The sequence below is a fragment of the Oryzias melastigma genome, linkage group LG18 (assembly GCF_002922805.2).
Source record: "Oryzias melastigma strain HK-1 linkage group LG18, ASM292280v2, whole genome shotgun sequence".
NCBI lineage: Eukaryota > Metazoa > Chordata > Actinopteri > Beloniformes > Adrianichthyidae > Oryzias > Oryzias melastigma.
The window spans coordinates 19,143,096-19,160,786 of NC_050529.1; the positions used below are offsets into that span (position 1 = coordinate 19,143,096).

General features: G+C 37.0%; 1 protein-coding gene and 1 long non-coding RNA gene across 2 annotated transcripts; one reads left to right on the top strand and one right to left on the bottom strand.

Annotated features, from left to right (window-relative positions):
• Positions 1-6,929: 6,929 nt before the first annotated feature.
• LOC112155694 (serine protease 27) lies at positions 6,930-12,923 on the top strand. The gene is made up of 6 exons (XM_024287501.2): positions 6,930-7,061; positions 7,585-7,605; positions 7,862-8,024; positions 8,317-8,573; positions 8,868-9,016; positions 10,872-12,923. The coding sequence occupies exons 1-6, from the start codon at positions 7,004-7,006 to the stop codon at positions 11,232-11,234; spliced, it is 1,011 nt and encodes a 336-aa protein (XP_024143269.1). The 5' UTR covers positions 6,930-7,003; the 3' UTR covers positions 11,235-12,923.
• Positions 12,924-15,483: 2,560 nt separating this feature from the next.
• LOC112156154 lies at positions 15,484-16,197 on the bottom strand. Its single transcript, XR_002920920.1, has 2 exons — positions 16,047-16,197; positions 15,484-15,957 (listed from the first exon to the last, which is right to left on the bottom strand). It is a non-coding gene; the product is annotated as an uncharacterized LOC112156154 (long non-coding RNA).
• Positions 16,198-17,691: the final 1,494 nt, after the last annotated feature.

Below are 17,691 nucleotides of genomic sequence, written 5' to 3' on the forward strand. Positions count from 1 at the left end.
CGTTTTTGTCATACTTTGGCGTCTGTCGTCGTACTTTGGCTTTTGTTGTTGTGCTTCCGTTTTTGTCATGCTTCCGCTTCTGTCATCGTGCTCCCACTTTTGTTTTTCTGTATTCCTTTTTGTCATTTCGGCTCCGTATTTGTCATACTTTGGCTTCTCTCATTGTACTTTGGCTTTTGTTGTTGTGCTTCCGTTTTTGTCGTGCTTCCGCTTCTGTTGTCAAGCTTCCGCTTTTGTCATTGTGCTTTAGCTTTTGTTGTCATGCTTCTGCTTCTGTCATAGTGCTTCAGCTACTGTTGTCGTGCTCCAGCTTTTTTATCGTGCTATGGCTTTTGTTGCCATGCTTTGGCTCTTGTCATGCTTCTGCTTCTGTCACTGTGCTTCAGGTTTTGTTGTCGTGCTTCAGCTTTTTTTGTCATCCTTTGGCTTTTGTCATTGTGCTTCAGCTTTGGTTGTTTTGCTTCCATTTTTGTCATCGTGCTTCAACTTTTTTGTCGTGCTATGGCTTTTATCGTCGTGCTTTGGCTCTTGTCATGCTTTTGTCATTGTACTTCAGGTTTTGTTGTCGTGCTTCAGCTTTTTTTGGCTTTTGTCATTGTGCTTCTGTTTTTGTTGTGCTTACGCTTCTGTCGTTTTGCTGTAATTTTTTTGTCTTGCTATGGCTTTTGTCTTGCTTCCACTTTTGTTGTCATGCTTCCGTTCTTGTCATTGTGCTTCAGCTTTTTTTGTTTTGCTTCCATTTTTGTCATCATGCTTCAACTTTTTTTCGTGCTATGGCTTTTATCGCCATGCTTTGGCTTTTGTCTTGCTTCAGCTTTTGTTGTTGTTGCGTAATAGGAGATAATGCCATCTACTAAACTAAATTCCTCGTTATCATAAATTGACCTTTTTGTCGTTCTTATCAGATCGAGTGCAGGTTATTCATCAAGTAACACACTGGTGTTTTCACAGAATACTCTCATTTATATAAATATTCATATCAATCAAACTTCATGTAAGAGTTATTTAATACTCACTGGATATATCACAGAATGTTATCACATTCATCTAATGTACATGTTACTAATCAAGCACAGAAAAGGTTGTGATCATTTCAGTGGAATTTTAGAAACTTTAATGCACATCTTAAATTTTACAATGACACAAATCTATATTTATTATTATACAATGTTACAGATTTGCATCAAAATAACTCAATTTCCTTTTTCTGTGTGTAAAAACACTGGGCGTCTCGCCTGTGAAGACTTTCATTAAACCAGGGTGGTTTCATTGCAGAAAATTTTAAAAAGAATGATCTAGACCCGGTTTTTAGTTTTCGAATCAACTACCTGAACCTGGATCAACCTCTAGGAAATTTTTCTGCCTTTGTTCACATAAACAAATCTGTTTCTATTGATCTCTTAGTGAAGGTAAATGATATTTTAATTTATTTTTTAAATTATGATTTTTTTAATGCCTGGTTTTTACCATACCTAATTGGATAAGTTATAAAAACTATGAAGGGGTTCTGCCGCCATTCTGAGCAATCAGTAAAGAACATTCCTGATTAATAAAACATTTACAGGAGCTGAAGTGTTCTGCAGCTCTGGAATGCACCAAACCTGCATGTTTCTGAGTCTAACCGGAAACAAAATAAACAAGGAAATGTCACTACTTGGAAAGTTTTCATTTGTTTTAGTTTTAGTTTGTTATTCTCAGAATTAGTGGTGTAACCAGCTTTGAGTGAGATGTTAAACCTTGGGGTTGGTTTTAACTAAGGCGCACCTGTGTTTTTTTATGTATGTATTTTGAATTTGTATAGGTATTTCGTCATCTGGGTTGTTTGTAATAGTGCTAGTTTCCAGAACTTGCAAAGTAATAAAGAAATAGAATCCTTCAGAGTGTCCAGATTCCCTAAAGGGACATCGTAGTAAAATTAAAAATACTGATTTCAATGACAGTGACAGTAAAAGGCAGTAAATTGTAACTTGAGTTTTGTGTCTGTAAAAAGATTTTGTAAAAATTGTTTGTAACATGACAACCTATTTTTGCAGACAGACACATTTCTATAGATATAGAACATTTTTACTGACACACAAATTTCTTTTTGCGGTTGCAAAACATATTTTTACAAAAACATGGTTATTTTCTACAGGTACAAAATTGTTTTACAGACATAAATCTATCCTTACAAGTATAAAATATTTTCTTACAGATGGTCAATACTTTCGCAACAAATCTAACTTCATAGAAATAAAGCAAACTGTAATACTTAGAAAGCCTCCTGATGTGTCGTTCGTCTCACTCACCTGATAGTGAAACAGATTTGCCTGAGATAACACCAGGAACATTTTCAAGGTGCAGCTGTTCTTCTTTTGTTTTGTATTGTACTTTTCTCTGAACTTTACACGGATAAAAACAGGCTCTTCTACATGTTTGGGATTCTTCAACTATGCTTGTTTTAATTTTTTTATGAGTAAAAGTCTTTTTATTTTAATTGAATTATAGAAATAATTCCCAGAAGTCTCTGAAAAAAAATTATTGTGCATTAATGCTGACTAGATTGATAAATATAGACCACAATGCATTGCGTTTGAACACATTTTCATGTTATTTTTTTTTTTATGATTCATTTTGTATGAACCGTCCAACTTTTTATCATCAGAACACAGTGGATTGTTCAGAAAATGCTCGCATTTATTCGTTTTTTTACTTTAGGAAATTAGTGACGTCATATTTGGCTTAAAAAAAGAAAAGTATTAAGCATGGTATTGACATTGCTTAGTACTTGGGGAGTAAGGAAGTAATTTGTAAATAGCCAGAATAAAAAAAAATTATAGAAAATTACATAAAAATAATACAGACTGAACGTTATAAGAACATTATACCACACTTTATGGTGGAATAAAAGTAATGTTGAACTGAACATTTTTTGCTGTCATCAATGTGTGTTGTCCGCTGTGATGGTCATTTATACGTTAGTTTTCCCCCGCGTATTTCACTTTTTTTTCAGTCATGTGACTCTTCTGGTTTGCCACAAAAACTCAGACAACTCAAGTCGCTTGCATGAATTTTTGTGTACGAAGGTAGTAATTATCATCTGGAGCAGGTCTATGGTAATTATTTGACAATTGAGGAAGCGTGCTCTTGGTTTGATGGCACAGGGAGACAGGGCGCCAGTATCTGCTGTTCTGAATTAAAAAAAACTCCAATGTTCTTTAATAAATGTTTACAAAACACGATCAGAAGTGTTTTTGATGGGTATGGATCGTAACGTTCTTTGACACTCTTTGGTTCTCCGTGTTCGCGGATTGGCGGATTTGTCGAGTCACTAACCTCCGCGGATGGGGTAGTAAAATAAACCTACTTGTTTTCATTCAAATTGCATTTTTCAATATTTATATTCATTTATTTATTTATTTATTAAACAGGAAAAGATTAAAAGAAATCAGGCCTGACTACGGTTTTTTTAGCCGGTTCTTGCCCTGGAGAACAAATAACTCAAGACATCCATCATACATAACAAGACAATGAGGGGAAGTTAGTGATTAGGGTTGTACATTTCTCTTAGAGTATAGATGTACTTTTAGCAGAAAATTAGAAGCAAATTTTCTATATATTTCTTTTATGACTTTTTTTCATCTTAGATGATATTTTATCTATTATAACAGAGAAGTGCCAACATTCCCAGGGTGCTGGCTGAACTTGAACCCTCTTCAGATTCATGCAAGTCATTGTGTTTTTTTTTCTTCTCTTGACAGATTGTTGACAGACTGGTAGAAGCTTGACAGCTTGGGTTGGGTCCCAAGTCTCCACTGAGGATAAGAAAAGACTCTACCTATTTTGGTAGAGTCCATAATACAAATGGTATTCACACATGACTGAGTTCCTATAGTGAGAGATACAACCCAGCACTATCTGTCAAATGTTCTATTTGCCAGCAGCAAGTCACTTCTGTACAAGTCATGTGACTATGACTGAACAATCTTTTTCTCTCACACTTCAGAAGTCCAGCGGATCCACATCAGATTGTAGTTAGTGTATGTAAAGGTGAAAACTAATCTCTGATCTTGTTGTTTGGAGTCATTGTCTCGTTTGGTTGGGCAGAGATTGGCCAGAGAATGGAGGGTGAGGTTTGTTTGTGTGTCTATTCATTCCTTGTACTCTCAGCACAGCCTTTTGATGCGTTCCGCCTCAGCGGCAGAGAGTTTCTGTTGACATTTGGAACAAAAATCCAACCCTCTCTGACCATCGTTCTTACTCGGAAGCAGGGGCGGAGCTACCAGGGGAGGGGCAGCAAGAAGCTTTGGCCCCTCCGATTTTATTAGTCTTATAAGTAAAGATTTTTAAAAAGCATCCATTTTTAAGCAAGATGAACATAATTCCAGTCGATTCTGAAGGAGAAAAGCGGCTCGTCGTGTTAACTGTTGAAAAGTTACACTACGTTTAAGATTTTTGTCTTTAAGCGTCACTTGTGATGCCTTAGGTGTTAAAGGGTTATGGACAGAAAAAGTACCAGATCGGCAAAATTTTTATTTTCCATGTTTGACTTTCTGGCCGTTTTATCGTCATTTCTGAGTTTTATTGAAGTACGTAACATCCCAGGGTTTTTATTTCCCTGTGCAGGCTTTATTTTTAGAGTGTCTGGAGTTCAAACTTAATCCCAAGTGGGATTCCAGCCTCATTTTCTGTCTGATACAGTAGACAGCCAGCGCTCAACAATAGCCGGTGGAGCAAAGACGAACAACACACCACCCAAGAGAGTCCACACCCGCTAAATCGGCAGTTGGTCACATACAAAGAAAATAGATAAATAAAGGGCAAAAATATGCAAAATGAAGTTTTCCTAGGTGTTTTTGTCTTTTTGTTTCATGTATTTTGTCTGTTTTTTCCTTTAAAAACAAAAGGCTGTCAATGAAATCCATTTTGTTTAATCACAAACTTCTCATTTCAAAAGAAATCTTGATTGATGGTCTTTTCATTTTGCAGAGTAATTGTTCACACATATTACTACCACTACCCAGCCAACAAGACCAAGTGGCCCCCATATGGGTTTGTCCGCTGTTTCTATGGTGGCCCCACCTGTGTCTTGGCTTAAGGGGGCACTCAGAGGGTTGGCTTGCTACGCTAGCCAGCCTCCCGATGGACCGCGTAGCATGCTAGTGAGCACTACTGTAGAAAGGCTCGTTTAGTATCAAGCTAGCGAGCTCTGCTGTAGAGAGCTAGCAAGCTAAGCTATAGAGAGCTACTGAGCACCGCTGTAGCAAGCTCCATTGTGGCAAGCTAGTAAGCTCTGCTGTATCGAGCTAGCGGGTTCCACTGGATTGAGCTCGCAAGCTCCACTGTAGTAAACTTGCGAGCTCGGCTGTAGCAAGCTAGCAACCTTTGCTGTAGCGAGCTCCGCTGTATCAAGCTAGTGAGTTTCAGCGTTGTGAGCTAGGGAACCGCGCTGTAGCGAGCTCCATTGTAGCAAGCTAATAAGCTCCGTTGTATAGAGCTGAGCTGTAGAGAGCTAGCGAGCTCCACTGTATCAAGCTAGCAAGCACTGCTGCATCGAGCAAGCAAGCAAGCACCACTGTATTGAGCTAGTGAGCTTCCGCGTTGCGAGCTTGGGAGTCCCGCTGTAGTGAGCTCCATTGTAGCAAGCTAATGAGCTCCGCTGTATCCAGCTAGCAAGCTAAGTTGTAGAGAGCTAGCAAGCTCCACTGTATAGACATAAGCTGCAGAAAGCTAGCGAGCTCCGCTGTATCAAGCTAGCAAGCTAAGTTGTAGAGAGCTAGCAAGCTCCACTGTATAGACATAAGCTGCAGAAAGCTAGCAAGCACCGCTGTATCGAGCTAGCGAGATCCACTGAGCTAACGAGCTCAGTTGGACCAAGCTAGCAACTCCGCTGTAACGAGCTCCGCTGTAATGATATTGTGAGCTCCACTTTCCTCTGGGTGGCTGGCTAGGGTAGCAAGCCAACCCACTGAGCGCCCCCTTAAGCCAATGTGGGGACACGTGGGGGTACCACAGAAGCTGGGGACAAATTCATTTGGGGCCACATTTTCTGCCCACTTTTAACCCTTGGGTATCCCTACATTAAATTTAAAGTGAGGTCATCTGAATCTCACAAGACAGCAAGCCAAACTATTTTTTTCTTTTTTATCTTCACTGGTGTCTGCGGAAGCGGTTGTGTGGGAGGGACCACACATCAATGTAAGGGTGGGGTCACCTGGACCCCTTAGGAGAGCACAAGGGTTGCTGGGTAAAGTAACATTCTAGAATCTCGAAAGCCTTACCACGAACAGTACATCTGACAGACACCTATGTCTTAGATCTACTTCCTTATACCTTCTTTCAGAATTAATGTTTAGTCGCATTCCATTATTGGTATTGTCTAACTTGTTGCGTGCTGTTATTTGTTTCTGTTTTATGGGTGAGGTTGTTATCTAACAAAATTTGTACTCATTGTAATTTCCTTGTATTCAAGGAAATGCAAACGAGGGAAATTTTTAAAAATAATAAACAACTTTTGAATAGTATTTTCATAGTAAATTAATTTGCTTAAATTGAGTTTGATTGATAAAAGAAAGAAGTAATTGTGGTTATTCTCATTTTACCATAACAATACATTGGACGGCAAACAGAAAAGGCTTGCTGAAAATCGTACCTGCCCTGTTCTTTATGATGTGTTCTAGAGCGGTCAAAAACTGTACAAAGTAAATATTAGCTTGTAACCTTAGCATTGGTTTGCTTTTTTTGTCCTTTGTTTGTGTTGGCCTTTTCAAATGACTTACATTACAATGAAGATAATCTTTTTTGTCTGTCCGACACCCAGAGGGAATCTTGAAAATCCCGTTTGACCAGATACTTTTTTTTTTCTCTGAAGGCTTGTGCTTGTTTAGCTTCAGAACAATATTTTCCCTAGAAAAAGAAAAAGAAAATTAAAAATGGGAGGATCGGAGCATTAGAGCTTGGGTATATAACCGAGATATGTACCAGAGCTCCAAGTCAGGTGAGACGGGGTGAGAAGATCCTGAAGATGGCTCTCCAACAGTCTGTGTGCGGGTTCACTGTGATGATCTTTCTGCTATGCACAGGTAAGAACATGTCTAAAATATTCAGTCAATTGAGGAGAAATTGGTATAAATTCAATTAAATAATCACATTTTGCTTAATTTTTATTAATATTTGAATTTTTGGGACAGAATTAAATGAATAAAGTAAAAAAAATGTTCTGTTATTTTTGTGGAATCAAACAAATATGGATAATCTAGTATGACTTATTTATACAACATTACAAACTATAAACTGTTCTCATTTTCAAACAGGATGTCTTATTAACTCAAGTGTGGAAGCATTTTTTTCTAGATGCTAACTGTATCCTGTAAAAATTGAAAAACTTTTTTGACTTTTTCACTGCAAATTAGCTGTTACTAGATGACCTGTGGACGTGGCATCGGTTGCATTAGACATTCTTAGTGTAAGTCAGGAACCCCCTTTCGAATTTGATAAAAACACACTTTGGACATCGTATCCTTTAGATACCTGACCTGAAATAGTCTTTGAATGCATACCTACCTCTTCGACTGGTTTAACGTATTTCCCTTTTGCTTTTTCTAGGTTGTCATTCACAGATGCCTGGTAAGCATTTTCAAACAACACAATCACGTTAATTTGAAGAGGTTTTAAATTGCATTGAATTTCGGTTACATAATACCCAGACAAGAGTTGAGGGTGAGGAACCACTCACTGTATAGTTATTCTAAAGGAAAGATTGAGGAAACAAGATATCACTGCACACAAATTAGTATTTGACTAACGTTTTAGGAATGTAAATAACTTCTGATTTTTTTGTAAATAAATACATCAAACTAATACGTTTCTCTATTTTGGTCAGCTTGTGGGAGAGTTCAAGTCAACACTCGGATTGTGGGGGGTCAGGAGGCGGCCCCAGGAATGTGGCCCTGGCAGGCCGTGCTGTTCAGCAACGGTGAATTCTCCTGTGGGGGGTCACTGATCACCAATCAGTGGGTGCTAACAGCTGCTCACTGCCTCTCAATGTAAGTACCTGTAATAGGTAAGAAACCAGGGAAAAAAATGGCCATAAGTGGCATATTTTCTATGTCATATGCAGGGGCAGTAAAATGTTAGTATCATTATTCAAAAATGTCCACTCTGATGGTCTCATTCTGAAGTCTTATAAAATGTTCTAGTCCTGCCACTGGTCATAGGACAGTGGGATGTCAACCAAACATCCACAACAAAAGACATTCCAAATTTAGCATCTGTGTTCTTCCTGAGATTCTTCTCAAAACGCCTCATTTTCATGAATTTATCCCTTCCGTCTCTCAGTGAGGACCTCAACACCACCAGTGTTCAGCTTGGTGCCCAAAACCGCACCAGCGACCCCAACGCCGAGTCTCGAACCCTCGAGGACATCGTCTGCCACCCCGACTACGACAGTGACACTTATAACAACGACGTCTGCCTTCTCAAGCTCTCCGCCCCGGTGCAATTCAACCAGTACATCCAACCCGTCTGCCTGGCTTCACAGTCCAGCACCTTCCACGATGGGACTTCCAGCTGGGTCACAGGCTTTGGAGACAATGGTGCGTATTAATAAAATCTTCATGGTTTCTGAAAGTCGTTCTGGGCTTATTAAATCACATCACTGATAGTCCAAGATACTCCCCAAATTTCAGATATGATTTGTTTTTATCCAGAACGTTTGCTATTACCAGTTTATATTTGTGTGCTTATATAACACAAGATCCAGGAGAAATGTCAACTCATTTCCCTACTTCAATAAAACTTCCTGAATCTTGATCTAATTTTTTAAATCATTGTGTCCTTCAGTGAAAAAGAGATATATTTGTGCGTAACATTGAATCATCTTGAATTAGGTTTTGGCTATTCACCTGACGTTCTCCAAGAGGTCAACGTGCCGATCGTGGGGCCAAATCGCTGCAGATGCTACTACGGAGACTCCAATGAAATCACCGACAACATGCTCTGTGCTGGACTCGAAAATGGAGGAAAGGACTCGTGCCAGGTACTTTTGCTTTGCGATTGATTGTTCTTAATGGCAATCACATAAAACTTTTTCAGGAAAAGCACACAGGTCTACATTGACAAACCAACATTTTTTCATTAAAAAAGCGACATTAATAACAATTGAAAGAATGTGTCAACTCTTTTGTGGTAATCTCAGTTTAATTGTGTGATTACTTTACAGCATTATGCTAAAATATTGGTAAAATTAGACATTTTAAAAATGTTTTAGGCTAATTTGGAGATAATTTGGTTTTTATCTAATATTTACGCTAACTGTTTTGGCAAAATATATATTTTTTTCCCAGTTTTTTTAGGCTAATTTGGAGGGTAGCTAATTAATATTTTAGCATTATTCTAGCTGTTCTGACAAAATTAGACATTTTTTCACTTTTTCTTTTTCTAATTTGATGCTTTGCTAATATTTTAGTATTGTGTTAGCAGATTTGGCAAATTTTTACAATTTTTATTTTTTTTTCAGGCTAATATGGAGTTTAGCTAATATTTTAGCAGTATGCTACCCGTGTTGGCTAATTTTGGCATTTTTCCAGTTTTTTTTTTAAATCAAATTTGTTTTTTAGCTAATATTTTAGCATTATGCTAGCTGCTTTGGCAAAATTAGATGTTTTTCAATTTTTTTTTTTGCTAATTTGGTGATTAGCTAATATTTTACCATTGTTTTAGCAGTTTTTGCTAATTTTTACATTTTTCCACTTTTTCAGGCTAATTTGGAGTTAAGCTATTATTTTAGAATTGTGCTAGCTGTTTTGGCTAAAATAAATATCCTTCCAGTTTTTTAGGCTAATTTCGAGGGTAGCTAATTAATATTTTAGCATTCTTCAAGCTGTTTTGACAAAATTAGACATTTTTTTGCTTTTTTTTTGCTAATTCGATGCTTTGCTAATATTTTAGCATTGTTTTAGCAGATTTGGCTAATATTTACAGTTTTTCATTTTTTTAGGCTAATATGGAGTTTAGCTAATATTTTAGCATTATGCTACCTATGTTGGCTAATTTTGACATTTTTCCATTTTTTTAATCTAATTTGTCTTTTAGCTAATACTTTAGCATTATGCTAGCTGCTCTTTTTTTCAATTGTTCAATTGTTTTTCAATATTGTTTTGCTAATTCCGTGATTAGCTAATATTTTAGCATTGTGTTAGCAGTTTTCGCTCATTTTTTTTTACATTTTTCCAGTTTTTTTAGGCTAAGTTGTAGTTTAGTTAATATTTTAGCATTATGCTAGCTATTTGGCTAATTAAGAATTTTCACAGTTTTTCAGGCTAATTTGGAGTTAAGCTATTATTTTAGCATTGTGCTAGCTGTTTTGCCAAAATTAGACATTTTTCCACATTTCAGAGTAATTTGGTGTTAAGCTAATATTTTAGCATTATGCTAGTTGTTTTTTTAAAGTGGTCAGTTGAACGCATGTTGCAGAGTGTGGTGTGGATGTAGCTTGAAGCTACTGCTTTGTAGAAATTGTTGTTATGATACAACAACAAAAAAAAAGGGAAGACAAGAAAAAAGTGGTATTCAGTATAATTGTAGCATAGGGGTTGGGGTATTTCATTTGTTTGTTTGTTCATTTGTTTACTGCTGACTCTATTAGAGCCAAAAGGCCTTGTTAAATCACTTAACCAGTCCTAATTCCAGACTCATTTTTAAGCTATCCGAGCAATAATAGCCTAATACGAATGTCCTCATGCATTACTTAGATTAAAATGTGTTATGAAGTATTTTAACAAACAAAAGAATAGCTAGCCTTTTTTAAAAAGAAGCCTGTTCTAACTTAAAGACTTGAATGATTTGAACTGTTTTCCTCTGTTCACCTGGTCCATTTGGTTCCTTGTCTCCAGGGAGACTCAGGAGGACCCCTGGTGATTCTAAGAGACTCCACCTGGATTCAGGGTGGAGTCGTCAGTTTTGGTCAGGGTTGTGCCCAGCCTGAGAAGCCCGGGGTCTACGCCCGCGTGTCCGAGTACCAAGACTGGATCAGCCAAACCGTTACCGGGATGGAGCCGAGTTTCGTCACCTACTGGATGGGGGGCATGGACATGGATCAGCACTTCATGTGCTCCACAATGGAACCCCCCATCGTCACCCCTACCCCCACTGACGACACTTTGTTTGGTGGGGCCGAACACCTGAGCCACTTCACACACATCCTCTCTTTGTCGGCTCTTGCCGTGTTGCTTCACGTTTTTGTCGGCAGTATGTAAAACCAACTACCTGAAACCTGGAAATATACGCACAAACAGATTAGAGGCACACTTCTCTTTCTTGAATACTTCCTGTCATTGCGCTTCATGTCAGTTCACACAAAACCACTTCTGACTGAAAATAGTTCAGCCGATTGGAAAATTCTTTTAAATTAGATTTTTAGACCTGGTGGACAAAGCACTAACAGGAAGTAATCAATATGTTTACCTTTCATATCACAACTTTATGCTACAATATAGAAGGGAGATTGTGACATTCACACACATTGATTTTGTCTGACTTGTCAGAACACACAAAACTCCAAATCAAGCATTGTTCCTTTTTTAAAAAAAGATGTTTCATGATGGACTTTATGTTTCTAGACTTTTATGAATAAAGACACAATAAATATCTACATATTGCAACAATTTCAAAGTTTTAATTTGTGACAAAATACAATAAAAATAATATTAACAAGTGCAACACATAAGAAACCAGAGGACAAATGTAAAAAAGATTAAATGAGTTTTGTTCCAGTTTTGTTTAGCTAAAGTCTTTAATTCAACAACAAAGAGCAGAAATGTCTTTTATGAGTTTTTGCAGTCATTGATAAAATGGTGATTGAGCACAGCAACACCGTAAAAAAAAGAATACATTCATAACATACACACAAACACACACATTCTGACATTGACGACACAGCGAGGACCAGGAAAATCATCCAAGAAGTGAGGACCAGCCTTTCTGCTTCATTTACACACGTGCACACACTCATATTCTTACACTTACTACATAGTTAGGACCAGGAAAATCATCCAAGAAATGAGGACCAACCTTTCTGCTTCATTTAAAGACATAAACACACCAATACATACCCATATGCACGCATATGCAACCACACACCCCCTCACACACACCCCATATGCACCCATACACCTCCACACAAGCACTCACACACATACGCACACACACATGCATGCATGCACACACTACAGCCAAATGTTTATAATAAAGAAAGGCTGACTGAGTATCATTTTCTCTCACTTGTTCTACTATATATTTTTTATTCTATGCCAGAATATAATAATTTGTTGCTGCTCAGCTTCCTCCACGACACTTTCATCCCAATGGAAGTGACATGGAGGAAGCTTTCTAAATGTGTACAGTTTGCACATCTTAGCTCTTCAGGTCTTCGTTTCTCCTGTGGTGACCAGCTTGCTTTCCCTAAACCAGCTAAGGTGGTCCAGAAATAAAGATCTTAAAAGCATGGTCCCTCCTGTACAAGTCTCACGAGAGGCAGATCTTCGGGGGTATACTTTACTACAGTTCCAGTTGCATTAATTAGAACCGTAAACTGTCACCTTTATGACATCACATCCGTAGGATTCTAAATGTAAAAGAAGCTTCTGCTTTCTCTACCCAACCTAACATTTCTATAATGGGCATTTATCAGGGAGAAAGTGCACTGAGTTTGGTTGAACATTAATTTCTTTACAAAAGTGCTAGTAAAAAAGCATTTAATTCATTTTATTATTTAAAAAAAAATGGTTCTTGGAGGAACTGAAACATTTTGGACTTTTGGGTTGGATCAAAGTTTCTCCAGAGCACTTTTACTGACCAACTCCAATCATCTTTATATATATATTATAAAAGCCTTCCCAGTGGTCTTTTAATTATAATTGCACTGTTTTTAGCCCAAGTAAAAAAAACAAAACTAATTTTATAGGACTTAGCTTCTGCAGAGCGCCAGTAGCTCATTAGAAATTCACCTCTGAGTTGTGGCATTTTATGTCACAAATATGCTGTTTATCTAGCAGCATTTTTTTCGTCTGCTCCTGATTCACAACAAGTTGAATAAAGAAATACTCATAAATGAAAATGTAAGCTTGCCTCGTCTGCCTCGTCTTTGGGAGTCATTCTGTTGCTCCACGGTGTGCTTCTGTATGTAGCACACACAAGTGAAAGTGACATAAGGGGTCAAATCAGGGTCAACTTAAAGTGAGGGAAAAAACAGGTTGTAAATAATGTATATATATTTAAGTATTTAAATAGTTTTAACCTCGAGGGCACACGTTGTAAACTCAGAGGGTAACAAAAATGGACAGTTAGAGGCCAAGATTTGAAAAATACAAAAAAAGGGGGTGGGCTGAGCGGGGGAGGCGTGGTTTGAATCTGTGATTGACAGTGAGGTTAGCTTGAGGTAACGTCTGCGTCCTCGATGAGGAGAGTGATACCGAGAAAAGACATGGCAGTTTCTCCACAGAACTTTCTATGGAGGTTGAGGATTTTTCTCCTTCACCTTCTCCCGATGCTCATGGTACAGACTGAAGGAAACCCGCGTCTGAGTGGTAAAATGATGCTAGCATCATAAGCTAACAAGGGATACCTTGTGAAATAAACGATTCCTTGTGAAACATTCATTAAAAATCCATCACCAGGACAGATGGATTCAAGGACAGTTGCACTAAACTACTGCTGCCTAACTTCCAAGTCCACTTTGTAGAAGCCCAAGTAGCTTGTAGAAGACAAAACACCAATGAGCCATGCTAACGCTAACACATACCAACTGACCGTAACAGATAGGGCTGGGTTGAAAAAAATCGATTAATTGATTTGAATCTATTTAAGCTTAATAGATCAAGAATCGATTCACAAAAGACATAAATCAATTTAGCACATAAAGCTAAAGTACGGTAGCTTGATGCTAATGTTTAATGGAATTTCCCATAGGACGGCTAATGCTAACGCTTGGTCGGCCTAAAAATACATTACTGACTAAATGAACTATCTGTATAAACTCACAGGCATGAAATTTCCAAATTCTTTTAAGGAAATATTTTAATAACAGACAATTTGTGGTGCAAAACATAATTTATTTCCCTTAGACTGTCGTCTTCTTCTTGAATAAAGTGTAATGTTATAGTGTGATCGCCACCTAGTGGCCAAACTGAAACGCCCTCCAGAAGAAGCAGCACAGTTTACATTGTTAATGAGATGAACATTTTTGTTAGAACTTCTCCTTTTGAGAATCCATGTAACTCTGTGTTAATATCATAACCTTATTATTTAACTGATACATTTTACCATATGTGAACGGTATCAGATTAATATATTCAAATTATACAGCAGATTATTAATGTATTTCTAAACAAATGTTTATAGATGTTTGAACTCTTAATGGAATTGAATGAAACGGAAGAATCGAAAAAAAATCGGAATCGAATCAAATTGTTTCTGGAAATTACAGTCGATACCCAGCCCTAGTAACAGAATCAAAGATGGGCGGAGCTTTTATTCTGGAGCTGCAGAGCATGATGATGTGAAACTTCTGAAATGAAGTGGGACTTCCAGTTAACCAAACACAAAATTCAAGTGTAATATCTCGTTTCAACCTATAGGGGGTAGCACAGAGGCAGCTCTAGACTAGAATTTCAGGAATTAAACAAGCTTATTTTAAATTGTGAATAATGTGGCAATGACCAGGTGCTGCTTTATGGTAGAATATCCTCTGATTCACTTCCATTTTATAATAATTGCCCCAACAACTGATTTATTTCACCAAACTACTTGTGAATTGCCCCCTAGTTCTTTCCTAATCTAGTCTCTGGTGTCATTGGACAGCTCTTTGGTCTTGGCCCTGTTAGTAACTGGAGTCTTCCTGATTGTATGGAGTGAACAGGTTTCTAAATTAGAATAATAAGAGGAGTTGGAGTGTTAAAAGGTGGAGTAAACAGGTTTTTGAGGGTCAGAACTCTAGCCGATAGACTCGTGTTCAAATACTGATTTGCAGCTGTAGTATACAAATAAATCCATCAATAAAAATCACACAATGTGATTTCTAGATTTTTTTTTTCCAGTGGACATGGACCTAAGATGAATATTTGTAGTGGTAAAGTCTGTGATTTAGTGTAATGTCTGCAGTGGGTTAAAAAAAAACAGATTGTCAAGGTCAATGACAGGTCTCCTCCATTCAGAGGACAGTTTGGGGAATAAATGGGACTTAATAAGGAGCCAATTGGACTCAATAATGTCATCTTTCATAGTTTGCTTTAAATACGTTTCTCATTTCACTGTCAAGTACACTCGTCACATGACAAACTCTTGACAGAGCTTCATCAAATGTCGTCTGAAGTGTCAAAGTCTGACACTTTGAGATCAATAGAGCCTAACTGAGGAGTGTTTAGACAGCTAAGAAACCACACAAGACTGACACCTAGTGGTAAAAACCAGAAGTGCCAAAGAAAAACTAAAGCTTTTTTAAAGAACATATAAAAGATTTATTTCTTTATTTTATGTGTGATACCCTTTAAAAAAAAAGTAGCAAAGCATCAATTTGTCTTTTACACAAATAAACATGATAAACTGTACAACGTCTGAAACACGCAACGCTACAAACTCTAAGATCATGTTAAAACATAAAAACACGGGCCGGCACAACATTTATTAGGAAAGAATAAAGAATTGAAGTATATCTTTTTAGAACATGCTTATAAAACTATTAAAAAAGCCAAACATAAAAAAAAAAACAATTTCTTAATGATAAATGCCCATTTTAATGAAAGCTATTTTACAAAAATGGAAGAAACTTGACTACTTATAAATATCAAGGACATTAAAAACTATGTACATTGTTTTTTTGTGAAGGGAGTGTTAAATATTTTTATAGCATTTTGTTAGGAGGATAAGGCCTTGTCCAAAACGCTGATGTCCACCAGTGGCACGGTCGCAACTTCAAAAAACACCCTAAAAAATATTGAAAAAAGGCATTAAAACTTAGCAGTAGAGGATTTATCTCCTTACGGATTGTGGATTCTGGCTTTTGCAGAACTTACTTGTGGCTGTATTTGTTCCTGACAGCTCGGAGTTTATCGTCCGCCGGAGCTTGGAGCATCAAATGTAGTTTTCGTACGACCGGTGCCACCTCTGAGGCCTGGTAGCCAGAGTGGAACTGCAGGATGGGGGACTGCAGGATGACAGGAACATCACCACATTAGAGCAGCCGTTTTACAACAAATTACTCTAAAAAACGTTAATCTTCTAAGCGTAAATTGCAGGTTTCCCATGGAAACAAATTTATTATTAAGGGGCCTATATCTTGCAAAATCACCTTTTTTGAGCTTTGAAGCGTATTATAACATGATATAAACCCTTTATAGTGTTACACAGAAGTAATTTATCCCAACAGCCCCAATAATAATAACAAAGTACTACACACACTATGGAGACCTTCTGCAGAGCAATGGATATAACACTAAAAAAAAGAATATCTGTTTGCTGTAAATTCATCATTTGTGCGCAAAAATTTGTATTTTCAGCAACATTTTAGTATTTTGTGACTACAAAAAGCCACAAATGTACTTTTTATTAGCAGAAATTAATATTTTGTGTGCATAAATTAGCATTTTAGTATCATTAATTCCTACTACTAATTTGTTGCCACAAAATACTTGTGTGCATATATAACTGCAATTTTTGCACACAAAAAACTAATCTGTGCAAACGAAGTGCTAATTTCTGCCCAAAAATTGCAAACTTGTGCGAACAAAATGTTAATTTGTGTGCAAAAAATGCTTATTTGAGTGCCCCAACAGGTCGTTTTAGCACACAAAATGCTTATGTGTGCAAACATAATGCTAATCTGTGCAAATAAAGTGTTAATGTCTGCTCAAAAGTTGCTAATTTGTGCAAAAAAAGTTAATTTCAGAACAGAAAATGCTCATTTAAGTGCCCTAAACAGTTATTTTAGCACACAAAATTTCTGCCCCAAAAAATGCTAATTTTTCGCACACAAAATGCAAATTTCTGCCTACGAAATGTTACTTAATGCCCACAAAGACTAATTTCTGCACACGAAAGGATAATTTTTGCCCACAAAATGCTAATTTTAACACAAAAACTGCTAACTTCTGCCTACAAAATGTTACCGTCACAAAAAAAAAAATCTGCCCACAAAAGACATTTTCTGCCTAGAAAGTGTTAATTTTAGCACACAAAAATGCTAATTTCTGCCAACAAAACACTAAGTTGTAGCCACTATACTGTAATTTGTGTGCACAAAATGCTAATAAAATACTAAACTACCTTAAACTACCTTCTTTTCCAGGGCTCTGTTAAATATGAAATGATTTAAATCCTTGCTGTATTGTTCTTTTATTAATTTTTTTTGTATATTTATCATTAAAATGCTCATTTTAAGCATTTTAACCCTTTTTTTATTATAAACTCTTGATTTTAATGACAGATTCACCTTTTTGTAGGATAAAAACGGCTGTAAATTGTTGTTTTTATTAAGGAAATGATACACTTTATGTATTAGTTACAATCTCTTGGATATTTTCATAAACCCAATAATGTACTTTTAGTTGCAAATTAACTAGCAATCAACTCTTATTTTTGGTGTTGTTTTTTAATGAATAATCTAGTATTTGTAACACAGTCACAGGAGGGGACGTAAACCGTGTGTCCAGCTGCTAACAG